At 42.6% G+C, this 19,132-nt stretch overlaps 1 protein-coding gene across 6 annotated transcripts in view; it reads left to right on the top strand.

The window, feature by feature from the left end:
• PIWIL2 (piwi like RNA-mediated gene silencing 2) overlaps positions 1-19,132 on the top strand; it is an 89,780-nt gene that overhangs the window by 12,024 nt on the left and 58,624 nt on the right. For all 6 annotated transcript variants that reach the window (XM_050801402.1, XM_050801406.1, XM_050801403.1 and 3 more), the window contains 6 exons: positions 1,183-1,300; positions 2,185-2,309; positions 3,474-3,554; positions 3,860-3,973; positions 18,018-18,206; positions 18,780-18,864. In XM_050801402.1, the coding sequence (XP_050657359.1) occupies positions 1,183-1,300; positions 2,185-2,309; positions 3,474-3,554; positions 3,860-3,973; positions 18,018-18,206; positions 18,780-18,864 (712 nt within the window). The remainder of the gene's footprint in view (positions 1-1,182; positions 1,301-2,184; positions 2,310-3,473; positions 3,555-3,859; positions 3,974-18,017; positions 18,207-18,779; positions 18,865-19,132) is intronic.

The following is a 19,132-nucleotide window of genomic DNA, read 5'->3' as shown; positions in this document are numbered from 1 at the left end:
TCACCTCAGTGCTACCTCCATCTCCCAGACTGAAGTGATTCTCATGCCTCAGCCTCCAAGTAGCTGGGATTACAACCACATGCCACCACACCCCACTGATTTTTTTGTATTTTTAGTAGAACAGGGTTTCACCATGATGGCCAGAGTGATCTTGAACTCCTGGCCTCAAGTGATCCACCCACCTCGGCCTCCCAAAGTGCTGGGATTACAGGCATGAGCCACTGTGCCAGGGCAAAAAAAAAAATGTTTTTTACATTAGCCAGGTCTGGTGGTACACTTAGAGTCCCAGTTACTTGGGGGCCTGAGGCAGAAGGATCACTTGAGCCCAGGAGTTTGAGACTGCAGTGAGCTATGATCATGCCACTGTCCTTCAGCCTGGGTGACAAAGCAAGACCCTATCTCAAAAAAAGAAAAAAAAAAAGGCAGGTGGGGTGAACCCTTCCTCTGAGAATGGATTGACAAACGTTAAGGAAACAAAGGGAGAATCGCTTGAACCTAGGAGGTGGAGGTTGCAGTGAGCCAATATCATGCCACTGCACTCCAGCCTGGGCGGTAGAGCAAGACTCCATCTCAAAAACAAATATGTATATATGAAGGAATAATACACTGACATGCTAAGGCAGATGTCCTTTGATGGTAGAATTTAGGGGTGGTTTTTATTTTTTTTTAACCTGTATTTTCTGATGTTTCAGCTGCGAGCAGGTATTCTTGAGTCAAAGTTCTAGTCAGATAGATAATTTTTAATATGGCCACTAGATGGAGCAGCAGTTACTGGGTAACTAGCACCTGTTGCACAGCTGCGGTAAAGATTGCTGTGTGAGGCCGGGCGCGGTGGCTCACGCCTGTAATCCCAGCACTTTGGGAGGCCGAGACGGGCGGATCACGAGGTCCGGAGATCGAGACCATCCTGGCTAACACGGTGAAACCCCGTCTCTACTAAAAAATACAAAAAACTAGCCGGGCGAGGTGGCGGGCACCTATAGTCCCAGCTACTCGGGAGGCTGAGGCAGGAGAATGGCGTGAACCCGGGGGGCGGAGCTTGCAGTGAGCTGAGATCCGGCCACTGCACTCCAGCCTGGGTGACAGAGCGAGACTCCGTCTCAAAAAAAAAAAAAAAAAAAAAAAAAAAAAAGATTGCTGTGTGAGTCAAGTTGAAGGAAAATCCTCTTCATTATTTTCCAGCCCCAATGTGGAGTGCAAAAGCATGAGGTTCGGCATGTTGAAGGACCATCAAGCTGTCACCGGCAACGTCACTGCATTTGATGGATCTATTCTCTATCTGCCTGTTAAGCTTCAACAAGTAAGACCAAACAGGAAATGGACTTTCAGATGAACCCTAAGAGTGCTCTGGTGTTTTTTGTTTGGTTTTGCTTTTAAGAGATTGGGTCTTGCTATGTTGCCCAGGCTGGTCTTGAACTCCCAAAGCCCTGGGATTACAGGCGTGAGTCACTTCACCTGGCCCAGCACTGGTGTTTTGATGAGTAGGAAACCATAGAATTCCTGTACGTTTGAGTTGTATTTTTCTGTTCATAGAGGGGAAGACATTTTTGCAGGGCATAACAGCACATTTTAGGTTTGAATTCCTTAAGAAGCACCTTCTCACATGAGGAATGGTTGGAAGTCTGTGACTTCAGTGATAAAGAGTAACTTAAAATTACAAATGTAGGCCAGGTGCGGTGGCACACAATAATCCTAGCACTTTGGGAGGCTGAGGCAGGTGGATCACGAAGTAAGGAGATCGAGACCATCCTGGCTAACACGGTGAAACCCCGGCTCTACTAAAAATACAAAAAATTAGCTGGGTGTGGTGGCGGGTGCCTGTAGTCCCAGCTACTTGGGAGGCTGAGGCAGAAGAATGGTGTAAACCTGGGAGGTGAAGCTTGCAGTGAGCAGAGATCGTGCCACTGCACTCCAGCAGGGTGACAGAGTGAGACTCAGTCTCAAAAAAAAAAAAAAAAAAATTGCAAATATAAACTTGGTTGGAATTCTCTTACCAAATCATTTTTCTGAACCGTAGTCGTCATGCTGTGCTTTTGCCATTGTGGACAACAAAGTGAGGGGAAAAGTAGAAAAGTGTTTTAAGATATTTTAGTGTTCTTAAGAATACAGTTGAATTAGATTAGGACTTGGTCATTAGTTCTTAGTTTTGTCATTTTGTTTTACCTGTGTGTATTTATTTATTAGGTTCTTGAGTTAAAAAGTCAAAGGAAAACAGACAGTGCTGAAATCAGCATTAAGGTTCAGATGACAAAGATCCTGGAGCCTTGCTCTGACCTGTGCATTCCCTTCTACAATGTTGTTTTCCGTCGGTAAGGTAACAGCTGAAGTTCTGTTGTCCTTTAACTTCAGTCTTGTATTTGCAGTAATGTTCTTCAAGATGCTTGGATGGAAATATGTGACAGTGTATTCTAGATGGCTTTGGAAGCATTTAATGAATAAATGGATGGTATTGGGGCTTACTCAGAAATTATCTCACAAGTGGTAGACCAGATTTGAATATATGAAATTAGGTTTGGAGGTAGATGGTTAGGAGAATGAGTTCCTCTGGGTGTGTTCAGGAACTTTGACAGCAGCTGTTTATAGCGCATATTTAATGGTGACAGTAACAAGGGGGCTACTTAAAGAGGTTGTGTGTAAAAATATTTGCTGGAAGGATTTTTTTTCAGTCTCTTGAATTTTTGAATTACAGATAGCTCATAATTGTTTAACTTCTTTTGAAACATCCTGATTTTCATACAGCTGCTATTCTCAAACTACCTCTTATTTACATAGAACCTAATTTCTTTTTTTAATTTTTATTTTGAGACAGAGTCTCGTTCTGTCGCCGGGCTGTGGTGCAGTGGTGTAATATTGGCTCACTGCAACCTCCGACTCCCTGGTTCAAGCGATTCTCCTGCCTCAGCCTCCTGAGTAGCTGGGATTACAGGCATGCGGCGCCACGCCTGGCTAATTTTTATATTTTTAATAGAGATGATGTTTCATTATGTTGACCAGGAGGGTCTTGATCTCCCTTGATCCATCCGCCTCAGCCTCCCAAAGTGCTGGGATTACAGGTGTAAGCCACCGCACCCGGCCCACAGAACCTAATTTCTACCTAGTAAGCTGAACTACCAGGAAAAAAACGTAACTCCCTTTGCCACACTGTTATTCACAAACTTAGCAATGTGCTCTCTTGCATTCTTCATAGTTAATGGTGAGAAGTAATGTACATCAAACCTGGGAAATCAACTCAGTGTTTGGTCAGCTAGTAAGTGGAAAAGACTGCTGTTGTTTTGCTTTACTTTTTCAGTCAAATGCTTTGGCAGTTTTTGGTTTTCTTTTAGCAAGATTGTTCTCAACATAAAAGCTGTCTTCTGCAAAGAGCACAAATATTTCTAACCATTCAGACTTCCAAAGGCAAATGTAGCTAAGAATAATGGAACATAATTTTATTACTCTTCTATTAGAAAACTCATACTTGCTTTTTATTTCAGGGTAATGAAACTTTTAGATATGAAGCTTGTGGGGAGAAACTTTTATGACCCTACAAGTGCTATGGTACTACAGCAGCACAGGTTGGTGCTTTTTTCCCCTTCCTCACTTTTGAATGTTCTGGAAAGAAATTTTCCATTACAACCGTTGTATTTAGTACCATAATCTCAGCAGTAGTTTATGGTAGTGAATACAATTTATCAACTAAATCTCTTCCTTAGTTTGGTTTTTCAGTAAGTTTGCAATGATGTCAGTTAACTTAGTTTCCTGAGGCTTTCTCATTACTATTAGGGAAGGGCAGTATGACCTCAAAGTATTGTTCACATGGGGGCATGGAAGTATATGTGTTCTTTGAAAATCCTACAGTTAAGACCACCTCTCTCTCCAGATTGCAGATCTGGCCAGGCTACGCGGCTAGCATCCGAAGGACAGATGGAGGGCTCTTCCTGCTAGCTGATGTCTCCCATAAGGTCATTCGAAATGACTCTGTGCTGGATGTCATGTGAGTGAATAGTGGGATCTATCTTGAACTAGCTGATGATTTTCTGAAAAGTTCAGTAACAGCTGGTAATAATACACATTAGACATTGTTCTCTTTTTTTTTCCCCCCAGAGACAGGGTCTTGTTTGTCACCCTGGCTGGAATACAGTCGTTTGATCATAGCTCACTGTAACCCTGAACTCCTGGGTTCAAGTGATCCTACCACCTCAGCTTTCCGAGTAGTCAGGACTACAGGTGTGCTACCACGCCCAGCTAATTTTTAATTTTTTTTTTTTTTTTTGTAGAGACAGGGTCTTGCTATGTTTCCCAGTCAGGTCTTGAACTCCTGGCTTCAAGGGACCCTCCTACCTCAGCCTTTCAAAGTGTTGGGATTATAGGCATGAGCCATGGTACCCAGCACTGTTTAGATTTTTAGTTGTAGAATAACTACACTGAATATATGTGCCCTTGTCCCTAGTCATACTGAGATAAGCATCTGAATAGACATCTGCTATGCTTTGAGGAGTTTTTTTTAAATTTGTGATTAGGAGAACTTGGTTTGATATATGCACGTGCTGAGTTTGCATATAATAATATACAATGTATGTGTTTCTGTATTGAATACAGACGTGTATAATTTTTTTTTTAATTGAGACAGAGTCTCACTCTATCACCCAGGCTGGAGTACAGTGGTGCGATCTCGGCTCACTGCACCCTCTGCCTCTCGGGTTCAAGTGATTCTCCTGCCTCAGCCCCCAAGTAGCTGGAATTACAGGCCACCATGCCTGGGCTAATTTTTTTTTCTTTTTCTTTCTTTCTTTCTTTCTTTTTTTTTTTGAAACAGTGTCTCTCTCTGTTGCTCAGGCAGGAGTGCCGTAGCACGATCTCATCTCACTGTAACCTCTGCCTCCTGGGTTAAAACAATTCTCTTGCCTCAGCTTCCCGAAGAGCTGGGACTACAGGTGCATGCCGCCATGTCTGGCTGATATTTTGTATTTTAGTAGAGACAGAGTTTCACCATGTTTCCCAGACTGGTCTTGAACTCCTGAGCTCAGGCAATCTGCCCACCTCAGCCTCCCAAAGGGCTGGGATTACAGGTGTGAGCCACCGTGCCCAGCCAGATGTGTATAATTTTTAGTGGCTGTATGAAATCTCATCTTATACATAAGTCTCTGTACATCTGATTTTTTTAGGCCACGTACTCAGAAGTAGAATTACTTAATGGAAGGGCTGAACATTCTGAAGCCTTTTAATATATATCTAATATAATATGATAGTTAACTATATCTTGACAAACTACCCTGTAGAAGATTGTTTCAGTTTCTTTTCCCACCAGCTATGTACAACCACTGGGTGTTGTCAGGCTTGTGTTTGCTCCTCTGACCATTTCATTCATTACTTCAGTGTATACCTACCAAGCTCCAGTTATGAACCAGAGTCTTAGGACCTGTTAGATAGCAAAACAAAGATCCCTCCCCTCACAGAGCCTCTGTTGTCACCAGGGGAGATGAACAGTAAATCTTTTTTTTTTTTTTTTTTTTTTTTTTTTTTTTTGAGACGGAGTCTCGCTCTGTCACCCAGGCTGGAGTGCAGTGGCCGGATCTCAGCTCACTGCAAGCTCCGCCTCCCGGGTTTACGCCATTCTCCTGCCTCAGCCTCCCGAGTAGCTGGGACTACAGGCGCCCGCCACCTCGCCCGGCTAGTTTTTTGTATTTTTTAGTAGAGACGGGGTTTCACCGTGTTAGCCAGACGGTCTCGATCTCCTGACCTCGTGATCCGCCCGCCTCGGCCTCCCAAAGTGCTGGGATTACAGGCTTGAGCCACCGCGCCCGGCGAACAGTAAATCATAAATATAATAAATAAATTGTATAATGTATTACAAGCGATAAGAGCCATGGAAAAAAGAAAAAGTAGAGCACACAGTTCGGGCAATCAGAAGTAGTGGGGAAGGGGGCAGAGAATTGCAGTTTTAAGTAGAGTGGTCAAGCTCATTTGAGCAAACACTTGAAAGAGGTAAGGGGTTAGCCAGGTGAATACACGGGAGAAGAAGCTTTTGGCAGGTGGACAGCTGAGGCGCAGACCTTAAGACAGAAACGGGCCTGGTGCAGGCACACGCAGGGTGGCTACAGCCAAGTGAGCAAGCAGGGTGGTGGAGGGGCAGAGCAGTTGGAGGAGCTGATTACACAGGGCTTTGTAGGGCTTTTGTGAGGGTTTTAACCTTCACTGTGAGTGAAATGCAGGACTTTTAGTGGCAAGACCCAAGCTGGATTGTAAAAGGTTCCCTGTTATTGCTGTGTGGAGAATAGACTTGGCAGACTGAGGTTGGAAGTGGGAACACCAGTCAGGAGGCTGTGGTAATGCGGTGGAGCCATGAGAATGGTAGCGATGGAGGTGGTAAGGAGTCATTTTCTGGACATCTGTATTTTGAAAGTAGCATTTAAGTGGATTTCCTGACTGCATGTGGGATAAGAGAAAGAGAAGCTGAAGATGTCTTGAACTTTTTTGTAATTATTCTGTCTGTCTCTCCTAGACTGTCAGCTCCTCTGGCAGAGGCCATGTCTTTTTTGCTCACCATGTACGCTTAGACCTAATATAGGGCTTAGCATTGTCAAAAGACACAATTGTTGGCTTTTATTGGGAGTTCATGAATTGGGTAACACCTTGAGGGTTCTGATGAGCTGAGCGGCGGAGGTTGGCTTTATAGACAGAAAAGGGTGAGGGAATCAGAAACAGAACAAAAAGCAGATTGGTCATTTGTTACTTTCCTTGTAAAGGTTAAAGCAGAGGAGATATCTTCATCATACTAAAACTGGCCTGTTTGGGGATTTGGCTATTATCTCTCTCTCCTGATTTCTCAGAAAGTCAGATAAAGATCTTAGTTTCTATTTGGTGGCATGGAACTTCAGCATGAATAACCCCATTTTGGTTTGCTTTGTTGGGCCTAGTGCAGGAGCCCAGTCCAAGCCAATAGCCTCCTGTAAGTTTTATTTAATTGTATATAGTAAATATTCAAGAATGTTTATTAAATAAAAGTGTGTGTCTTCAAATCTACTATTTCTTTTTTTGTGGTTTCTGCCTTTGCTTTTATATGTTTATTTTTCTTGCATGTACTTTCAGTGAATGCCTTTGCTTTTCTGCCTTGAAAGGTCTACTTGGCCAGGGATGGTCTGGTTCATGCCTATAATCCCAGCACTTTGGGAGGCCAAGGTGGAAGGATTGCTTGAGGCCAGGGGTTCAAGGCTGCAGTGTGCTGTGATAGTGCTACTGTACTCCAGCCTAGGCAAGTGAGACCCTCCCTGTCTTAAAAAAAAAACGCAATTAGTTATTTTTTATTTTTATTTTCAAATTTTTTTTTTTTTTTTGAGATGGAGTTTCACTCCTGTCACCCAGGCTGGAGTGCAGTGGCATGATCTTGGCTCGCTGCAACCTCTACCTCCTGGGTTCAGGCGATTCTCCTGCCTCAGGCTTTCTGAGCAGCTGGGATTACAGGGACTTCCCCCCACACCTGGCTAATTTTTGCATTTTTAGTAGAGACAGGGTTTCGCCGTGTTGGCCAGGCTGGTCTTGAACTCCTGACCTCAGGTGATCCACCTGCCTCAGCTTCCCAAAGTGCTGGGATTATAGGCATGAACCACCACGCCGGGCCTATTTTCAGTGTTTCAAACCCTATGGATTTTTCTTGATAGAAAGTTGGGATTATGATGGTTGTCTCTGTACTATTATACAGTTTATTGAAAAACATTCTTTTTTCCCACAGATTCAAATCACTACCTTACATGCTAAAATACCTGGATTTATTTCTGAACTTTCAGTTTGATGTATTGGTCCAAACTAATGTGATTCTGTCTAAAATACTGTACTTTTTTTGGTTTTCGATATTTGTCAGAATTTTATTTTCAGAATTTTCATGGTGAATGTCACCCACATACTCTTTCGTTTGATCCTTTGAATAATTTAGTGAAAATAAGAAAAAAGTCGTTTAGCATTTTGATGAGCATTGACTAGGGAGAATGTTCACTTAGTCTTCCTTTTGAAAAATATGGCATGTCTTTTGATTTATTGAAATTTATTTTGTTTTGGCCGGACGCGGTGGCTCACCTCTGTAATCCTGACATTTTGGGAGACCGAGGCGGGTGGATCACTTGAGGTCAGCAGTTCAAGACCAGCCTTGCCAACATGGTGAAACCCTGTCTCTGCTAAAAATACAAAAATTAGCCAGGCGGGGTGGCACATGCCTGTAATTCCAGCTACTTGGGAGGCTGAGGCACGAGAATCGCTTGAACCCAGGAACCCGGGAGGCAGAAGTTGCAGTGAACCAAGATGGTGCCACTGCCCTCCAGCCTGGGTGACAGAGTGAGACTGTCTAAAAAAAAAAATCCAGGCACAGTGGCTCGCGCCTGTAATCCCAGCACTTTGGGAGGCCGAGGTGGGCAGATCATGAGGTCAGGAGATCGAGACCATCCTGGCTAACATGGTGAAACCCCATCTCTACTAAAAATACAAAAAATTAGACAGGCGTGGTGGTGGGTGCCTGTATTCCCAGCTACTCAGGAGAATGAGGCAGGAGATTGGTGTGAACCCGGGAGGCGGGGCTTGCAGTGAGCCGAGATTATGCCACTGCACTCCAGCCTGGGCGATAGAGTGAGCGAGACTCTGTCTCAAAAAAAAAAAAGTTGGCATTTTGATGGTCATTGACGAGGGAGACTGTTCACTGAGTCCTCCTATTGAAAAATATGGCATGTCTTTCCATGTTTATTGAAATTTATTTTGTTTTGGCCAGGCACAGTGGCTCATAATGGCTATAATCCCAGGACTTTGGGAGGCCGAGGCAGGCAGATCACTTGAGGTCAGGAGGTTGAGAGCAGTCTGGCCAACATGGTGAAATCCCATCTCTACTAAAAAAAAAAAAAAAATTATCTGGGCATGTTGGCACAGGACTGTAGTCCCAGCTACTCCGGAGGCCGAGGCAGGAGAATCGCTTGAACCTGGGAGATGGAGGTTGCAGTGAGCCGAGATTGTGCCAGTGCACTGCAGCCTGGGCAGCAGAGCAAGACTTTGTCTAGGGGAAAAAGAAAAGAAATTTATTTTTATTTTCTTCACGGTTATTTATCTTGGACTTTAAAAAAAAAATTCCTTCCTTCCTTTCTTTCTTTCCTTTCCTTCTTTCCTTCTTTCTTCGAGACGAGGTCTCATTTCATGGCTCAGACTGAAGTGCAGTGGCTATTCACAGGCATGATCATAGCTCACTACAGCCTTGAATTCTTGGGCTCAAGTGATCTTTTCTGCCTCAGCTTCCCAAGTAACTGGGACTACAGGCTTGTGCCACTATGCTCAGCCTTTTTTTTCTAAGTACATAATTTTATATGTACTTACCACTAAGCTCAAATTCACACCCAATTGTGTAATCCCTTCACTGTATATTGAAACACTAGCTATTTTGTCAGTTTCATTCCCCTCCCGTCCAAATACTGTATTTTTGGGGTGATCTAGATCACTTTAGATCTAGCTTTGAGGACCTCTTCTCCAAGATAGTGAGAAGGCCTGTGTCAGGTGTTACCCCGTTATGTCAGACATGGACCCTGGCTCTCAGTGTAACTGCTCAGCCCCAAGAGCATGTCCATGTCTGTCAGGGAGCTCTGTAGGCTGTCTTCCCTTGTCCCCTGCAGCTGTTACTGGCTTGGTGTTCTACCACCTTCGTTCCCTGTTCTTATGTATCACTGGAAACCACAGAAGAGCATTTCTTTTCCTGGAAGTGAGAAGAGCTAGGTGTTTCAAAATGTGGCAGCTTTTCTTTTCATCACCCAGGAATGTTTTGCATACTTCCAAAAGGTAGTGAGTCAACTAAAGGTTTACTAAATAAGGGTGCTTTATTATGTCACTGTTAAGTTGTCAGTTCATTCAATGACCCATTCCTACTGAGTTCAATACTATCTTAGAAATGTCTGTTAGAACCTTATTGGCTTCAGTTAGGCTGGTTGCTCTCCAGGCTGGCTAGACCATCACTGTCTTGGGGTTCCTCTTCCCTTCTTATGGGGAATCTCCTGTATGTCAGATCTCATAACTGCTGCTTTCTTGATTTATTCTCTTGTTTTGGTGTAGCATATATACTCCAGTATTTCCAGAAGAAGGGTGCATTGGAGGACATGATTTTGAGACCTTACATGTTTGAAAAATGTCTTTAGTTTACAAAGTAGTTGTCTAGTTTGACTGGGTATATAACTCTAGGTTATAAATCTAGGTTGGAGATACTTTACCCTGAGGATTTTGAAGGCACTACTCCATCGTCCTTGCTTTTGGATTCACTGTTGAAAGATCTAAAGCTGTTTTAATTTCTGATTCCAGAATCTTTGTATGTCTCTCCTCACCCCATCCTACCCCTTTGGGAGCTGTGGGAGTTTTTCTTTACTGTTGTCTTCTGAAATTGTATTCGTTCTTTATTCCTTCTTGCATCTCAGGATTCTATATGGGATTATTTTCCCTTTGCCTGAAGAACTGCTTGTAATATGTCCTTTACTGTGGACTCTGCTGGTGACAAATTCTTTTAATTTTTAGCTAAAAATGTTTACCATCTTGCCTTTAACTTAAAATTCTGGGTTTGGCAGTTATTTTCTTTTCGCACTTTGAGAAATATTATCTGGCTTACATTCTTCCCTTTTTTTTTTTTTTTTTGATGGAATCTCACTTGGTTACCCAGGTTGGAGTGCAGTGGCACGATCACAACTCACTGCAGCCTTAAACTCCTGGGCTCAAGCAGTCCTCCCACCTCAGCCCCCCAAGTAGCTGGGACTACAGGGATGCACCACCACACCTAGCTAGTGTTTTAATTTTTTCGTAGAGACAAGGTCTTGCTGTGTTGTCAAGGCTGGTCTCGAACTCCTGGGCTCAAGTGATTCTCCTACCTCAGCCTCCCAAAGTGCTAGTGTGAGGCACTGTTCCCAGCCTATTTTATTTTTATTTTTGTAGAGATGCAGTTTGACTATGTTGCCAAGGCTGACCTTGAAATCCTGGCATCAAATTATCCTCCTACCTCGGCCCCCTAAAGTGCTGGCATTACAGGTGTGAGCTATTGCTCCTGGCCATTGGTTTACATTGTTCCTGTTGACATATCAATCACTAGTGATACTGTTATCTTTTTAATTTTTTTAATTTTTGTCTTTGGCTTTTGAAGTTTTACTGTAATGCATCTGGTTGTGATTTCTGTTAAAAGAAAAAAATATTCATGGCACTTGTTAGAGAATGATAAGGCAGACTTTATTCAGAACCAGTGCAATGGGCACAAGGACCCCTGCAATGGGGATTTGCAGGATGGGAGAGAGATTGGGCTCAACTCAGAATACAACAAGGAAAAGTGGAATTGATAGTCTAGGAGAAGGATGGGGGCCAGTGGATGAAAAATTACTGATAGGAACCATTTGGAGTCAGAGGGTTTCACCAAATTTTTACAGTTGGGTTGCTGGTCTAATGGGCCTCCAACCATAAGCTCTCAGGAATGGCCTGAATTGGTATGAAGCCTTATCCGGCTTCCTCTAAAGAGTACTATTCTTTATGTGGAGCAGAAAAGACAGTCCAGAACAAACAAAAATGCCTTATATGTATAGACAACAGCAAAAGCAAAGCAAGCAAATGAAAAACATAAATGACTGGGTGCAGTGACTCGTGCCGGTAATCCCAGCGCTTTGGGAGGCTGAGGAGGGTGGATAGGTTGAGCTCACGGGTTCAAAACCAGCCTGGGCAACATGGCAAAATCCTGTCTTTGCAAAAAATACCAAAATTAGCTGGACATGGTGGCACGCATCTGTCATCCCAGCTACTCGGGAGGTTGAGGTGGGAGAATCACCTGAGCTGGAATGGAATGTCAAGGCTGCAGTGAGTGGTGAGCCATAGTTGCACCACTGTACTCCAGCCTGGGCAATGAAGTGAGACCCTATTTAAAAAAAAAAAAGTTAATGGCAAAAATATTTTCAGATGATACACTTTCAAAAAAAAAAAGGCTAATGACCTCACACAAAGATCTAGGTTTGATTACATACTGGAGGTTGTACTTCTAAACCAAACGGTCTATTTAATGTAAGGAAGTAAGTCTAATTGGCTTATATAAAGACCTAAGGCTAATGACAAAGGCTGTTTGATTATAAATGTTGGGATAACAAAACAGATTCAGCAACTAGAGCTTAATGAAACTAGTCACACCTCAGATGGTTGTTGGGATTGACTCACTTGACAGCAGATCTGAAGAACAAAGAGTTAAGCACAAGGGCCCAGTGAGTGGATTGGTGGTCTGAAAATCTCTGGAATGTTGCCTGGGAAGAGTTTTCAAAATTATCTTGGTTGGACCTCGAAAATTGTCAGAGGATATAAGACCTCTGTTCTATCGGAAATAAAAAGAAAGCTGAATTTCTTGCTTACTGCAGTTAGAGACTATTGGTCTTCTATAGAATATTTGGGAAGAGTATAGTTCAGGGATTGCAGACTTGCAGATGGACTAGTAGGTCAGCATCTTCTGAAGAAGGGTGGTTACTCAGGCAAGACTCTTGTGGATTGAATTGTCCTCAGAGGTATGCGTATTGGATTAAGTCATCCCTGGTTGGCTGGCTTACAGAAACAAGGGGATGACATTGATTAGTTGGCTTGCAAAAGTGTGTTTGCTGAAGTAAATTGATGTAGATTGATTCAACAGGCTTAAAACTCATTCTTATGGCAACTTGTTACTATGGTGACAGAGTAATCCATCTTTTCCAGTTTGTGGGAATTTTATTTTATTCCTAGGAGTATATGAATGTTTGTTTTCATCTAGTTTTATTGTTTAGTTTCTTAGATATTAATCTTAAATTCATAAAGAATTTTCTAAAATTGGCTAGCAGGCTAACCCGTTTTTTTAATGATCTTTTTTCTTTTTTTCCTTTTTTTTTTTTTTTTTTTTTTTGAGACAGAATTTCGCTCTCGTTACCCAGGCTGGAGTGCCATGGCATGATCTTGGCTCACTACAACCTCCGCCTCCTGGGTTCAAGCGATTATCCTGCCTCAGCCTCCCGAGTAGCTGGGATTACAGGCATGTGCCACTAAACCTGGCTAACTTTGTATTTTCAGTGGAGACAGGGTTTCTCCATGTTGGTCAGACTGGTCTTGAACTCCCGACCTCAGGTGATCCACCAGCCTCAGCTTCCCAAAGTGCTAGGATTACAGGCATGAGCCACTGTGCCCAGTCAGTGATCCTTTTTTTTTTTTTTTTTTTTTTTTTTTGAGACAGAGTCTCGCTCTGCCGCCCAGGCTGGAGTGCAGTGGCGTGATCTTGGCTCACTGCAAGCTCCGCCTCCCGGGTTCACGCCATTCTCCTGCCTCAGCCTCCCGAGTAGCTGGGACTACAGGCGCCCGCCACCTTGCCCGGCTAGTTTTTTTGTATTTTTTAGTAGAGACGGGGTTTCACTGTGTCAGCCAGGATGGTCTCGATCTCCTGACCTCGTGATCCGCCCGTCTCGGCCTCCCAAAGTGCTGGGATTACAGGCTTGAGCCACCGCGCCCGGCCCAGTGATCTTTTTTCTTACAAATTTGAAATACCACCTTATTCTACACTTAGTGTTAATCTGTTTGAGTCTATTTCCGGATCTTTTATTCTGTTCCATTAATTTATTTCTTTTTTCAGATGTGTAAAGGTACAGTTGACATCCATAAAAAACCCACACACATTTAAAGTATACAGTTTGATGAGTTTTGATATATGTATATATAGTTGATATATTTCACCTGTGAAACATTGCAGTGAAGAAAATGGACACAAGCCATTGCCCCAAAATGTACTCAGGTGTCTCTGAAGCCTCTTCCGGCTTCTGTTCCTCCTCTGCACCCCATGGGCAGCAAATATTGGTCAGCTTTCTGTCACTAGAGATTATTCTGCATTTTCTAGAATTTTATGTAAATGGAATCACTATGTTCTTGTGCTTTTTTGTTTTTCTTTTATAACCTTTTTTTTTTTTTTTTTTTTTGAGATGGACTCTCTTCCTGTCACCCAGGCTGGAGTGCAATGGTGCAATCTCGGCTCACTGCAGCCTCAGCCTCCACCTCCCGTGTTCAGGCGATTCTCCTGCATAGCTTGGATTACAGGTGCCTGCCACCACGCCCAGCTATATAATTTTTTTTTTTTTTTCCTGATAGGGATGGGGCCTCACTATGTTGCCCAGGCTGGTCTCGAACTCCTGGGCCCAAGCACTTCTCCTACCTAGGCTCAGCCTCCCAAAGTGCTGGGATTATAGGCATAAGAGGGGGCAAGGAAGAAGACCCACCCGACAGCCCACCCACCCACCTGCCTGCCTGCTATTGTTTTTCTTTCACATTGGCTTCTTTCACTCAGCGTTATTTTGAAAGCATTCGCATTGTTGTATGTTGTAAATGTTCATTCCTTTTAATTGCTGGGTAGTGTTTCATTTTGTGGCTCTACCACAGTTTATTCACAGTTTATTTCCAGGTTCTTTCCAGCTGTCGGCTGTTACAAATAAAGCTGCTATAAATATTAGTGTACAAGTCTTTGTGTGGACATACACTTTCATTTCTCTTAGTTAGTAGATACCTGGGAGCGGAGGGGCGAGTCATATAGTAGGTGTGTGTTTAATTTTATAAGAAACTCTTTCCCAGAGTGTCTGTACCATTTTACATTCCCACTAGCAGTGCCTGAGAATTCAGGTTGTTCCACATTCTCATCAATACTTTGTTTAGTCAGTCTTAATTTTAGAAATTTTAACCAGTGTACAGTGGTATCCAGTTGTGGTTTTGATTTATATTTTCCTAGTGAATAATGATGTAGAGCATCTTTTTCTGTGTGTACTTCCTATTCATTTGTCTGCTTTGGTGAAATATCTGTTCGTATCTTTTGCCTATTTTTAAATATTTGGGTTGTTGTTTTTACTGAGCTGTGCAGTAATTCATTACATATAAGAAGTACAAATCCTTTATCAGCTGAATGATATGCATGTATCACATGATTTGCACATATTTTCTTCCATTTAGTAGCTTGTCTTTGCATTTTTCTTAAAGGTGACTTTTTTTTTTTTGAGACAGAGTCTTGCTCTGTTGACTGGAGTGCAGTGTGTAATCACAGCTCACTGTAGCCTTGGCCTCCAGGGCTCAAGCAATCCTCCCACCTCACCCTCCTGAGTAGCTGTGACTACAGGCGTGCACCACCATGTCCAGCTAATTAAAACAATTTTTTTTTTTGTAGAGATGGAGTTTCACCACATCCCAGGCTATTCTTGAACTCCTGGGCTGAAGTGATCCTCCTAAAGTGCTGGGATTATAGTTGTGAACCATCACACCTGGCCAGTGGTCCCATTTATTTATTATTATTTTATTATTTATTATTATTATTATTATTTGAGACGGTCTCTTTCACCCAGGCTGGAGTGCAGTGGCGCCATCTCAGCTCACTGCAGCCTCTGCCTCCCGGGTTCAAGCGATTCTTATGCCTTGGCCTCCCGAGTAGCTGGGACTACAGGCATGCACCACCACACCTGGCTGTTTTGTACGTTTAGTAGAAATGGCGTTTCACTGTGTTCCCCAGGCTTGTCTCAGACTCCTGAGCTCAAGTGATCCACCTGCCTGAGCCTCCTAAAGTGCTGGGATTACAGGCGTGAGCCACCATGCCTGGCCCAGTGGTCCCTTTTAAGGAGTAGACATTTTTAATTCTGATGAAGTCTAATTTGTACTTTTTCTTTCATAGGTTTTGGTTTTGATGTCATATCCAAGAGATCATTGCCTAACTCGAGATTGCAAAGATTTTCTGGGTTTTTTTTAGGTTTATAGTTTCGAGTCATATTTAGATCTGCAATCCATTTTGAGTTAACTTTTACAGGTGATGTCAGGTAACGGTCTGAGTTTCTTTCGTTACATGTTTAATTATCACAACACTATTTCTTGAAAAGATTGTCCTTCCCTACTGATTGACCTTGACACCTTTGTCAGTTATTATTTGATCATAAATGTGTAGGTTCTGTGTTTCATTCTCATGTAATTTAAGGCACAGATGTCCCTCTGAGCACTGCGTTAGCGGCAGCCCCTAATTTTTTGATTGTCTGATTTTTCATTTTCCTTCAGTTCAAGATATTTTCTCATTTCTCTTGTGCTTTCTTTCATCTGTGGGTTGTTTAGAGTGTATTGTAATTTTCAAATACTTGGAGATTTCTTATTTTTCTTTCTGTTTAATGCATTTTGTCAAGTCTGTATTGTTTATTTTTCTGATTTTTTTTTTTTTTTTTTTTTTTTTTGAGGCAGAGTCTTGCTCTGTTACCAGGCTAGAATGCAGTGTGGCACGATCTTGGCTCACTGCAATCACTGCCTGCCGGGTTCAAGTGATTCTCCTGTCTCAGCCTCCCGAGTAGCTGGGACTACAGGCGTGCACCACCATGCCCAGCTAATTTTTGTATTTTTAGTAGAGACGGAGTTTCATCATGTTGGCCAGGATGGTCTCTATCTCTTGACATCGTGATCCGCCCACCTCAGCCTCCCAAAGTGCTGGGATTACAGGTGTGAGCCACTGCAGCCAGCCTATTTTTCTTTTTTTTTTTTTTTAAAGCTGACCTATCCATATTTAGAGTAAGAGTCTGTTATCCCTGTGGCGTGCAGCTGCTGATGTCTTTACTCGGTTTTTCCTTATTATCATATTTTAACCTGGCTTCCTAGCGATCACCCCCTTGTCTGTAGAGCTTAGTCATTCAGGTAATGATTTGGAGAGCGGTTATACTCAAACCCCATGACCCCATAAGGCTTCCATCTCTGCTAATGGATCCGTGTGTAGATTGAAGAATGCATTCAAAATTAGAGGTAATTCTCCCATTTTTTGGCTTTTAACTCTTAGCTGAGATTTCTTGGCTGTCTTGTAAACATAGATGGTTTCCCAGTCAGCCAAGGATGTGTGGCCTTCTATGGTTTTCTGATTGCCAGGATTTAGCCGTTAAATTTCTGATTGATCCACTGCTCACCCCAACTTAGACTACAAATCTAGGCTAACAGAACTTTGCTTTTCTCCATTGCCACTTGTAGGTGGCTTGCCATGGGTTCCCATCCCTACCCCCAGATTAAGTTTTCTCAATCTCAAAAGGTTACACACTTTTTGGTTCTATTTCTATAGCAGTCTCAAAATGACAAAGCTGGAGAATAGGCTGGTAGTTAACCAGATCTAGGGAAGGAGGGGGAGTGTGAATATAAAGGGCAGCAGGAAATAGTCCTTTGGTGGTGACATGCAACAGTTTGGTATCTGATTGTGGTAACCTATAAATGAGAGAAAACTGTATACACATACAAATACACCAGTGTATGTAAATAACAATGAAAATGGAGTAAGATCTGTAGCCTAGTTATTGATATTATAGCAATGGCAGTTTTGTACATGAGACTCTACGTCCAGATTTTGCAACTTTCTATGATTTGATGAGTATTTCAAAGTATGAAATTTTTAAAAATCAATTTTAATTAATTTAGGGACAGGGCCTTTGCCACCCAGGATGGAGTGCAGTGATGCTGTCATAGCTGACTGTAGCCTCAAACTCCTGGGTTCAAGCTATCTTCCCACCTCACTCAGTCTCTGGAGTATCTGGGATTACAAGGTATGCCATCACACCTGGCTAATTTTTTAATTTTTTTAGAGATGGGGGTCTTGCCATGTTGCCCAGGCTGATCTCAATATCCTGGGCTCAAGGAGTTCTCCCACCTTAGCCTCTCAAATAGCTGGGACTATAGCTGTGAGCCATCATACCTGGTAGGCCTATATTCTCTATTTTCTGCAATTCAGGTCCTCTTAAGCTTTTTCCTCCCCTCCCCCGCCAAAGAAATAAGGTCTCACTATATTGCCCAGGCTGGTCTCCAACTTCTGGGTTCAAGCAGTCCTCCTGCCTCCGCCTTCTGAAATGCTGGGGTTACAAGCGTGAGCCACTGCATCTGGCCAAGAGTCCCATGTTTTAACACAACGAGCCTTCTGGTGCTATATAGCTGTGATTAGATTCCTCAATTACTTGATCCCCTATCCCTTTCATACTGTTCTGGATATACACGGTGATCCAAAAGTCTTTTGTCTCTTTCCAAAGGCATGCCATTTATCAGCAGAATAAAGAACACTTCCAGGATGAGTGTACTAAGCTTCTGGTTGGCAATATTGTTATCACCCGATATAACAATCGTACCTATCGTATTGATGATGTGGATTGGAATAAGACTCCAAAGGATAGCTTCACGATGTCTGATGGGAAAGAGATCACATTCTTAGAATACTACAGGTAGCAAGAAGAGACTGGGTTTGGGCCTCAGGGTGGGGGATGGATGTAATCCACGTTCTCCAGCAGGATATTGAGTTCTGCAATAGCATACCACTTGACACTTTCAAAATAATTGAATTGGTAATGTGTCTAAGATTGAATGAGTTTGTTTGTGGGATTTGACCTCAGTATGCTGCCGTTACAGCTTCAATTCTTTTAGTAATTTGGAAGTTACTATATAAATTAATCTCAGGACTTTGAATTGTATTTCTTTTTCTGATTTCATTAGAAGTCTGGAGAGATTAAATTCAAGTCATTAATCATTTGACTGCCATTTCATGTTTCTATTGCCTAAGGCCTTTAGCCTGACGTTAAATCTGAACCTTTAGCCTTATTTCTCCTATATTTAATTGCAACATAATTTGAGCCTACTTTTTCCGGTTATAAATATATTATGATTGGTTTCTAGTGGCTCCTTGACAAGGGTGTTATGCAAATTATATACCTCAGTCCTGGTTAAGAGACTCAGACTATGGTGCTCTAAGAGTAGTGATGCCGCTTCTGAAATTTTTTCCTGCGTGTACTCTGCTCTAGCAAAAATTATGGGATCACAATTAAGGAAGAAGACCAGCCACTGCTGATTCACAGGCCCAGTGAGAGACAGAATAATCATGGGATGGTGAGTAGGACTGTCAGACCTACACTTCCAGCTTAAGTTCTTCATCCTGTCAGCTGCTTTTAGCCGTCCTCATGGCTTTGTGGGAGCTGTGGAGTAGTGATCGTAGTGTGGTTGCGGAAAGCTGTGCAAGTGTTTGTCTGTCTCATCTAGCCAGAGGCACCCCTCACACTGGTAAGATCTGCTTTAGAAGTCCTTACTAGGCAGAGCTAAATATTCACATAAGCTATTAGGTTAAAGGGTTAAGGAGAATTTCCTGTGAAGGAAGATT

This window comes from Macaca thibetana, chromosome 8 (genome assembly GCF_024542745.1).
Source record: "Macaca thibetana thibetana isolate TM-01 chromosome 8, ASM2454274v1, whole genome shotgun sequence".
NCBI lineage: Eukaryota > Metazoa > Chordata > Mammalia > Primates > Cercopithecidae > Macaca > Macaca thibetana.
Note: the sequence above shows the minus strand (reverse complement) of the source record. Positions and strands in the feature narration are given on the sequence as shown.